This window comes from Larimichthys crocea, chromosome XXIV, assembly GCF_000972845.2.
Source record: "Larimichthys crocea isolate SSNF chromosome XXIV, L_crocea_2.0, whole genome shotgun sequence".
Classification (NCBI taxonomy): domain Eukaryota; kingdom Metazoa; phylum Chordata; class Actinopteri; family Sciaenidae; genus Larimichthys; species Larimichthys crocea.
In genome coordinates, this window is record NC_040034.1 from 8,602,898 (window position 1) to 8,613,536 (window position 10,639).

Sequence of the window (10,639 nt, forward strand, 5' to 3'; positions counted from 1 at the left end):
GTTATTGGTTCTTTAACTGTTATTTATTTCAAAACTAAATTATCTCATCTCCACTGTTACTTGTTTTTTATTTTTACTGTTACTGGTTCTATTTAACTGTTATTATTCAAAACTAAATTATCTCATATCTCACACTGTTACCTCACTGTTACTGTTTTAATAACTGTTACTGGTTCTATTAACTGTTATTTATTTCAAAAACTAAATTCTCATATCTCACACTGTTACCTCACTGTTACTTGTTTATATACTGTTACTAGTTCTCTTTCTTATTTATTTCAAAAACTAAATTATCTCATATCTCACACTGTTACCTCACTGTTACTTGTTTAATAGGCATAAAAAAATTAAAATCAGATCAGATCAGAAGTACTTTATTAATCCCCGTAGGGAAATTGTTTTTGTTACCGCAGCTCCCAAACGGTAAGTGACAAAAGCAAGAAAAACAATAGTAAGAAAAACAAAACTTAACCAATATACCCTATACAATATCCTATTTTAAACAATATATACACATGTCTAAATAACAGTAACAGTAACAGTAAAAAACAAGTAACAGTGAGGTAACAGTGAGAGATATGAGATAATTTAGTTTTTGAAATAAATAACAGTTAAATAGAACCAGTAACAGTATATTAAAACAAGTAACAGTGAGGTAACAGTGTGAGATATGACATTACATTGCATTTAGCAGACGCTTTTATCCAAAGCGACTTACAGAGGAGGACATAAGCTGAGAAAGGTGTAAAGGAGCACAGAGTAGTTGTTAGTTTTATTAGTTTTGTTAGGCAGGGAAGCATTCTGAGATAATTTAGTTTTTGAAATAAATAACAGTTAAATAGAACCAGTAACAGTATATTAAAAACCAAGACTTAAAAGCAGGCTAAAAAGAAAAGACATGTCTTAAGTTTAAATAAAATAAAAAATGTCTACAGATGTGCAAACACTTCCACAGTCCTGTGTTATGTAGCAGTGTGACAGTTAAACCCGGCTCCTCCGCGCCACTCGGGGGCGCCTGTCGGCTGTAAATAAATGCCATCGTGGGTTGACGAGGGCCGCCCAGCCATGTTGAGGAGTCTGTCAAGCAAACTGCAGCCCGCCATTGTGTAGAAACCAGGCTCTGTAGAGAGATAGGGGCGCTTGGCTGAAACTCTCCAATACCTAGACCAATTCTACACCCTGCCGCGTTTATTTAGGAGTAAATACAGTTACACAGGCTCCGGGGGGGAAAGACATGTCAGCCAGCAGCCTTCTTGAACAGGTAAAGAGAGGTATTTTCTGAACATTTACGAGGGCCAAATTCGAGGATAGCGAGGATAGCTTAGCTGAGAGGCAGCGGCTGTGGCTCAGTAGTGCAGTAGGCCTGACCACCTGCTAAAGGAACTGACTGCTGAAAATATATCTCTTCATCTATTTTTCCCCTTCCTCTCTTCTCATAAATCAAACCTTCATGAATCACCTGGACCCAATCCAGAGACCGAAAGGCCAAGCTAATAAAGGTAAGGACTGAAAAACATTTAGGTTATGAGTGAGTGAATGCGGATTTTTTTTTTTTTTTTTTTTTTTCTTACGTGCGGTGCGCTTTGAAAAATCTTGCGTGCGCGGATGCGATAGCTTGTCTCTCTCCTAGCAGAGCAAACAGGCCCGTCTCTCTCTCTCTCTATCTCTGTGTATAAATTGTACATAATTGTGAAGCTAACTCGCCACACAAAAAGAATAACGCGTCTCTCTCGGCTCCTCTTTTCACCGTTTGTGAGTTTACGTCTCTAACGTTACGGTTGCCACAGTTAGCATTGAGCTAAATGGCAACATGATACACATCAGCATCCCTTTTTCCTGGTTGTACTTGTAACGCTTTTTATTTATTTTTATTATTTTATTGCGCTGACAGGTGCGAGAACAAACCATTAACCGGCTCAGTCTCTTTCTCCACATCGGTCACACCGCGTATAAAACATTCGTGCGGTGTTTGTGCTACAGGTGCCCGTCCTATCACGCTCGCCTCTCGGCTAGCGTTAGCCCCGGAGTCCGTCATGTTGAACGGACTGTTGGCGCCTCGTTAACATGGAGACGAGCTAGCCTGCTGCTAACTGTTAGCTGGTTGCTAAGTAAAAAAAAAAGATGACACGTCTTCCGACATGTTTCTTTCTTTCTTTCTTTCTTTCTTTCTTTCTTTCTTTCTTTCCCCTCCTGTGTCCAAACAGGCCTGGCGCTTTTACCCTCATCATGCATGCTGCTCTCGGCTGTGATGTTGTTAGATAAACGTGTTTACCAACATGTGTGTGTGTGTGTGCCTTTTTTAAATGTATCAGCTACAGCAGAAAGTACTCTGAAACTTGTCCACCTGCATTAAACATGCATTAGATATTCATTTAAAATCATTTTTTTATTTGAAAAACTGTCAGGAATGAAATATATCTTGTTTTGATGAATGAAAAATGACTTTGTGATCCCACCAGTTTGTATTAAGACTACAGGCTGACATCTACAAACCTGTTTAATACATAGGCTACTTATGTGACACATATTTGTCATTTAACATTAATCTCAGCACCCACTGGGGTCATTTTAAACTGCTCTACTTTAGACTACTGTCACTTTAAACTTAATTGTTGCCCATTTTACCCATTGTCATCGTGGTGTGTGTCTGTGTGTATATGGTAATCAACCCGTTTCTTTCACGTTATTCCTGTAAAATCAGGATGAAAAATGTTTACCGCATAGTGATCTCAACACTTTGAATCACAACCCCTAATGGAGTCGCAACCTCCAGCCAACCACATGTCTAAGTTAAGTTCAACTTTAAGTCCATCAGAAAACATTGGCTATATTTATAAGCTTCTTGTGTGACACATATTGGTTATTTTATATTATTCCCAGCACCCACAGGGGTCATTTTAAACTGCTCTACTGTCACTTTAGAGTGATGCTTTTTTTCGCTTGTCTACTTTAAAGTTTCCCACTTTATCCCCTGTCATCATGTTGTGTACCAATATCTCCTATAATTTAATTCGTCTGTTTTGATGAGGGAACTTTTAAAGTGTTATTTTAGGTGAATCTTCACTGATTCATCTCATCATGTAAGCTTGTACTGTATAACCTGAAGCATATTTAACAATAATAATAGTTATACATTTTATTTCATAGATACCTTTCTGTCACCTAAGGACACGTACAATAAATGAGAGTAGACAGCAAATAACAGAAACAAACAAAAAGAACCATAAGAGTATATCAAATTACAAGAATACAACATTAAAAACAGGTTAAAATAGGACAATGCAATTGAATCAGATGGAAAAGGGTATTATAAACAGGTGGGTTTGAAGTGCAGACTTGAATTGTGACAGTAAGTTGATGTTCCTTATGACGGGGGGTAAAGAGTCCCAGAGCTGGGGAGCAGAGCGGCTGAAAGCTCTGCTCTCCATGCTGGTGAGAAAGACTTCAGCAGTTATAGTATGTAATGTTTTAATCTAGCTCCGATAATCATAATTGCAGGAAGTGCATGTTATGTAATGAGAAGAGTCTGATAACGCTGATGTGAAATGACCAGATAATGTAATGTATTTCCCCCTCTCGCCTCTCTGTGCTCCTCACACAGACTGTTTACATCCACTGTTTGTTTTTGGTTTCAGTGCAAAACGGAGCTGTGACCCAAAAGGATACCTTGAATGACGATGAGTTTGAGCCTTACCTGAATACTCAGGCCAGACAGGTAAGCTTTTATCGCCTGGTGTTTGCCATCACGTGTTTCTTTTCAGGTTGAGTCATTTTTTGTTATCAAAACATTGAAGTAACTTCAAGTTAGTTTTTGTTCCTGGTTAATTATACATCTTCTAATTTGTGTATCTAATGACTTGAAGTGGATTTTGTAGATAAAATCAACAGGTTGTAACTTAGACCCAGACTTTTTTATCTAAGTATGTCTAAGTGGTGGGTGGGTGTATCCAAGTTATTATAAACTTTGTATTATATGCCTTACATACAGTAAGATAACAGATACATTACAAAATCCACTAGATTATTTACTTTTCAGAATATACAAAACACAAGCGTGTAAACACACTTGAGGTCTTTTTTTTATTTTTATGTGCATGTACATCCTTACTTTTTGCATTACTGAGGAATACAGGAAGACCTTAAGGATGTGCAGCTGGAATGAGTGCTTCTAGTTTCGAGTGGCCTTTGGATTTTATGTCTCTTCACTGTGTGGTAGCTGGAGTTCCCCTTGTGTAGTAAAAGACACACACGCCGCCTGTGAAGTGGGTTGTAGAGGGAAAGAATGGAGTTATTTTCCCCCACTACAGAAGCATGCACCATCTTTTTGTCAAATAGACCTTTACTTTCTTCTGAAACTTTATTATTGCATGGTAAATCCTTGGTGTTTGATAATAGTTTAAAAAACATGACTCATATTTTTGGATCTATAAGAACAAGATATAGATGTTGAGTAGAAGATTATGTTAACTTGTTAATGTTCTGTTGTAAGTAAGTTTCTGTTTGTTGTCGCAAAGAACACTCTGTTTCTTCCTTCTTGTCACTAAAACAAATTCTTTTCTATTTAGAGCAATGCCTATACGGCCATGTCGGACTCGTACATGCCCAGCTACTACAGCCCCTCCATAGGATTTTCCTACTCCCTGAATGAGCCACCATGGTCCACAGGTGGGGACCCTCCTATGTCTTACCTGGCCCCTTATGGACAGCTGAGCAATGGGGAGCCCCACTACCTCCCGGACGCTATGTTTGGCCAGCCAGGCCCCCTGGGGAGCAACCCTTTCCTGGGCCAGCATGGTTTCAACTTCTTCCCCAGTGGCATCGACTTCTCGGCATGGGGCAATAGCAGCTCTCAGGGACAGTCGGGGACACCGCAGAGCTCTGGCTACAGCAGCAGCTATGCCTATGCTCCCAGCTCAATTGGGGGTGCCATGATCGATGGACAGTCCCCATTTGCACCTGCTGCCAACGAGCCCCTTAACAAGGCACCTGGTATGAACAGCCTTGACCAGGGCATGGCAGGGCTCAAGATTGGCAATGCTGCTCCTGGTGGTAATGGGGATATGGCTCCTAAGGTGGTTGGCTCTGGCTTACCTGGTGGAGGTCCCCTTGGCCCTGTATCATCTGTAGGACCTCCCAGCATGCCTCCTGTCTCAATTGCCCCTGCCAAGCCTGCCTCCTGGGCCGATATTGCCAGCAAGCCAGCCAAGCCTCAACCCAAGCTGAAAACCAAGGGTGGCATGGCAGGTGCCAATTTGCCTCCTCCGCCCATTAAACACAACATGGACATCGGCACCTGGGACAACAAGGGCACCATGCCTAAAGCTGCCACCCCTCAGCAGGTGCCCTCTATTCCCAGCAATGGGCAGCCGCCCAATCAGGCTTCCCCACAACCTGGAGCTACTGCTGCGGGGAACCCACAAATGCCCCTCAGCAATGGACAGCTGGTACCGCCTGTTTCTCAGATGGGGCAGCATCAGCTTCCACCTGGACAACCAGGTATGGCTCAGATACCCCAGCCTCCTCTCTCCCAGGGTCCTCCTCCTCCCCCAAGCCAACAACAGCAACCTTCTCAACCTACTCGTTGGGTCCCTCCACGGAACCGGGCCAATGGATTTGGTGATGGCAGCGGGAGTGGTGCAGGCCAGTCTCCTCCAACCTCCTCTGGTGTGGGTGTGGTTCCTGGGGTGCCCTCTGAGCCCCACCCAGTCTTAGAGAAGTTGCGCATGGTCAACAATTATAACCCCAAGGACTTTGACTGGAATCCCAAGCAGGGCAGGGTGTTTATCATCAAGAGCTACTCCGAGGATGACATCCACCGCTCCATCAAGTACAACATCTGGTGCAGCACGGAGCATGGCAACAAGAGGCTCGATGCGGCTTACCGTTCGTTGGGTGGTAAAGGGCCGCTTTATCTTCTGTTCAGTGTCAATGGGAGTGGTCACTTCTGTGGCGTGGCAGAGATGCGCTCACCCGTGGACTACAACACGTCTGCTGGCGTGTGGTCACAGGACAAGTGGAAGGGTCGTTTTGATGTGCGCTGGATCTTTGTTAAGGACGTTCCCAACAGTCAGCTAAGGCACATTCGACTGGAGAACAACGAAAACAAGCCAGTGACCAACTCTCGGGACACACAGGAGGTACCACTGGACAAGGCCAGGCAGGTGCTAAAGATCATCGCTGGATATAAACACACCACTTCCATCTTCGATGACTTTTCTCACTACGAGAAGCGTCAGGAGGAGGAAGAGTGTGTGAAAAAGGTAAAAAATAAAATAAAAAAGTTACTGTTGAATAAAGTGAATGATCAAAGGAATGAATGAAAAGAAAAGAGTGCTCTGCTTTAACTTGTGTTGAAAAAGGTGAACATGGTTTGGATGCGTGCATGCACAGCCTTTCTTTTTCCATTACAAAGAAATACGGGAACCTTTGAGGATTGTCAGCTGGATTAAGGTCTTTGTCTCAATTTGCGATTGTTGTAAATACACATTAGTATATTTTGTTTTCTTCCTCCTAAGTTCTTCACTGTGGTGTTGTGTTCTGTTTTATTACTCATATGTATTGCTCTTATTTAAAATCGAATACAGACACAGAAGAATGAACGCCAGAAATAATTTTGATGTTTACGCAAAGCTAATATTTTGAAATGGAAATAATCAAAGAACATATCTGAACGTTGAATTTGCTGGTTTGTATTGTGGTTCAGAGTTTATTTTTATAACCTTACTAGGGGTATTGTTCTTCAAACTCGGTTGTTCGGCCTCTTAAAGATATGTGAAATGTTTATTTTTTTTTTTAAATATGCCTGTTGTCACATGTTTTTTAATAGGATGAAATCTGTTTAGCATATTTTAGCATCATCATAAGGAACAAAACTAGAAGAGCAAATGTGTATTGCAGCTCCCGTAATGTAGTGATACTGTTTGCATTTCTTTATTTATTACTGAGGTTTTAATCTCCTGCATAGCTCTATTACACGTTCTATAACCTTTTCTACCTGACAGAGACAAATTAAGAGAACTATGCCAAGTCAACGTAATATTCGCTTACCTTCCTTTTTAAAACGACAGCTCGTTAACCTTTTGTAAATTGCCATTATTTGTCTGCTTGCTAGTGGGCGTAGAAAAGTTTGTTTTTATTCTGTGGATGTAGAAACATTTATCTTCCAGTGTGTTGTGATTTTAGTTGGTTCATGCCAAGAACTGTTGTTTTTTTAGTTTTGAGATCTATATTTACTCCTAACTCCTCTGTATATTTGTACATTTGAGGCATGCTTAAAGAGCATAGTGCAGAGCTTTTTAAAACCACACAAATGATACTGCTTGAATGTTATTGTGAGTGCTTAAAAGCCAGGACACAGGAGCTACAGATTTGGTTGAACACAAACTTTATCTGCTGTTTGTTTGCTCACACTAAAACGCAAACAAAACATCTGTGCATTAATGAAAATAGCAGCTGTTATTGTACAGTCAGTCATATTGATGCAATTGCAACATGATGCTCTCTTTAGGTATTGAGATGAGATATGAAATACTGTAACTGTAATCACATTTAAGGAGTTATGTACGAAATCTTGCGCATGGCCAGCGGTTTCTCAGGACTGTCGATGTTAAGAGCTGTTTTCTTATCAACGGTATAGTGATGGAGGAAGAGTTGAGCTCTGTCAGTATATGAAACCTCCATGAATCTACCAGAGCATGCGTTAATTCAAGTTATACTTGGCAGTTTTTAAGTGTATAATTGCTTGATGTAAAAGTTAGGTTTTAGATTTTGCATGCAAGACTATACTAAAAATCTAAGACCTGTGTGATGTCTCTAGGGTTATGAGCTTCTGATCAGGATCTGGTGTTGTTAATGCAAAGTTGCTAGACACTTATCAAAATTATCTGCAATTTCTAAGTAACATTTTTGGTCAGGTTTGTGTCAAAGATCTGACTTTAAAGTATAGCGACTTGTCTGCTTGGATCTGTTTCGTTACGCTCAGTTTTCACTCCTCTGTGTGACAGGTGGAGGTCCAAGGCAGTGAGCCATATCCCAGCAACCCAAGCAACAGGAGTCATTACAGGCTTCAGGTAACTTGCTTCATCTGTCACCATATGCAGGAACGGTTTACATGCTATTTTTTGATCCTTAATGGATACTGCTGGAAGTCTTTGCAGATTCATTTTATGTTATTGGAGTTAGTGAATGTTAAATGCACCTAAAACATACCTGTAACTGTATCTGCGCTGACTTTTATCCTTCGGCAACAGTTTTGTTGTTCGTAACAAGCAAAATGTAAATAAAAAGGAGGCTGGGAGAATAAACCGGAAGGACTTGAAAGATAAGGCTCAACCGTCGTTTAAACATACAAAGTTTTAGTCTGCTGATGTGTAACTTGCTTTCTTTTTCATTGTGTTCTAGGAGCGCCAAGGACGAGTCAAGTAACAGCTGGTGCTTTGGTCAAAAGACTGCAATGGCCCCCCCTAAAGCCCTGTCCACCCCATTACATCATTACATCCAGATCTCTAAGAAATTCTAATAGGGGTGAAGAATTAACCAAGGACAAAAAAACTAAATGAAGACTTTCTTGATTTCTTTTGACTTTAAAGACTTACTTCGAACTTGTAGTAAAAAGAAAAGGAAACGATTATTCATAGGACTACAACTAAATGCATAGCATCCTTAGGTGAAATCTTTTTTTTGCCCCACCCCATTCCACTACATATGCTTTCCCCCCCTTGTATGCTGCTTCTTCCTTTTTTTTTAAAATGAAAGGATCATCCTCTGTTTTTATGGTCCAAGAGCAAGTCTGTAATTCTCACACGAACACACAAATACAATAGAAATTTGTAGTGTTTGCTTATAATAGTGTCCAAAAGTCAAGAATGGGCAGTTTGTCTCATTTTCTTTGTAAACTCCCCCTGACCCCCCCCAACCCCGCCCGTGTCTTCTGAGGATGCTCACATCTTCAACCAGGACCCAGCGGAGTTTCCTCTTAAGTGGATTTTCATCGTAGGCGGTTGTCAACTACGCTCACTCCGTACATGCTTGTCATGTTTTTGTTTGAGAGGACTGCAGATGTTCAGAATGGCCCTCTGTTTTGTTTTTGGCACGTGTTGGACAGAGTGTGTGGGGAAGGTAGGGTCTGAAGGCTCTGGAGATGAATAGAAGGGAAGGGGGTGGGTTCAAGAGTTTGAAAGCAGAAGAAATGTTAAGTTGGTGAGCCTTGCTCAGTGTATAATTTTTATGGTCTAAAAAAAATTGCGGCCCTCTGTTAACAGTCTTCATTGGACTTTATTTACCCTATTTCTTTCTCTTGAACAAGTTAATTCATCGTTGCTTTGGGCTGCTTTCTTGTTTTTTTTTGTTTCTTCTCCTTCCTCAGTTTTCTAAAGACAGTGATGCGAGTGGCCTTGCCCCCACTCTTTCTATTAATCAGTTCAAAAGTAATAAATGTGGTATATTCAGCAGAACTCGTGTGCATTCCCCTTGTTTGACTGTGTAAAGCAATTTTTCGTCATGCGTGTCTGTGCATTCTTTTCATCTGTTTTTTTGTTTTTGTTTCCTTTTCCCAGATATGAATGACTGTTTTTGTCGCTAACCTTCATATTCAACCCGTCCACTCTTTATCCTGACTTCAATTTTCATCACTGTACCCTGCATTTCTTACCTCTCGACTTTCCGAATCCGCTTTGTCCTCCACACTCCCATTTCTGACTGCTCAGCCAACTATACATACTATAATATCACAATCAGCTTCCACCATTTTCAGAATGTCATTGTTGGTGAGTTAAAAAAGAAAAAAACAAACAAAAAAAAGCAAGGTCCTCTTTCAGAACTACTGGCATTTATTTGTGGCATAATAAAGATGCTCCACAAAGTGGTGTGTGACTTTTCCTCTTTCATTAGCATTTTTTTTTCTTTAGTCACGTGGGTGGCCTGTTGTACCTGTCTACTTGTGTTGTATCCTTTCTTACACCAGGTGAACGTGATACCTGATTGGATGTCCTGAATGAGTAAAATCTGTTTCTACTTTGCTGTAATTCATTTATTTTGTGGCAGTATGAAACTCATGTAGGCTTTAAATTGGCTCTGTTTGCATAAGGGACCATGATATGGTCAGAGAAATGTATGAATCATATACCTGCGTGTGTACAAATGACTTCTCTGCAATCCGCCATTTTCTGTCCTCGTCGGTGCGGCTGTACTGCACGCAGTGGCCACAAGAGGGAGACACAACACAACTTATTGCGGTTCACTTTGTGTCCTGATGAGAGGAGAGACCCTTCAGGAGACTGACGAGGCCTCATGTACATGCAGCTTCTTGATTTTATCTTTTAATGACTCTAAACACTGTCTCTTATCACAGACTGTGTAAAAACTTTAAATTATTCAGTGCTGTTTGGTTCTATAATTTTGAGATTTGATGGGTTATTGTGACCTATATAAAACTAGAAATTACTGAAACACTGCCAACAGCAAAACACAGAAAAAAATTACTCAATTTCAAATTTGCCTGAGGCGTGAAATAAACAGGTAAGCTACCAAAATAAAAAGAACGACCTCGCAAATCAAGTCTTGTTTTACAAAGAAATACAATATATAGTCTATATAGGTGCTTTGAATCCTAACATAGATCATCTGTGAATTTAGCTTTGAT

General features: G+C 40.6%; 1 protein-coding gene across 1 annotated transcript; it reads left to right on the forward strand.

The window, feature by feature from the left end:
• Positions 1–1,031: 1,031 nt before the first annotated feature.
• On the forward strand, positions 1,032–9,860 carry ythdf2 (YTH N6-methyladenosine RNA binding protein F2). Its single transcript, XM_010757006.3, has 6 exons — positions 1,032–1,261; positions 1,475–1,499; positions 3,636–3,715; positions 4,566–6,260; positions 8,004–8,069; positions 8,401–9,860. The coding sequence occupies exons 1-6, from the start codon at positions 1,235–1,237 to the stop codon at positions 8,422–8,424; spliced, it is 1,917 nt and encodes a 638-aa protein (XP_010755308.1). The 5' UTR covers positions 1,032–1,234; the 3' UTR covers positions 8,425–9,860.
• Positions 9,861–10,639: the final 779 nt, after the last annotated feature.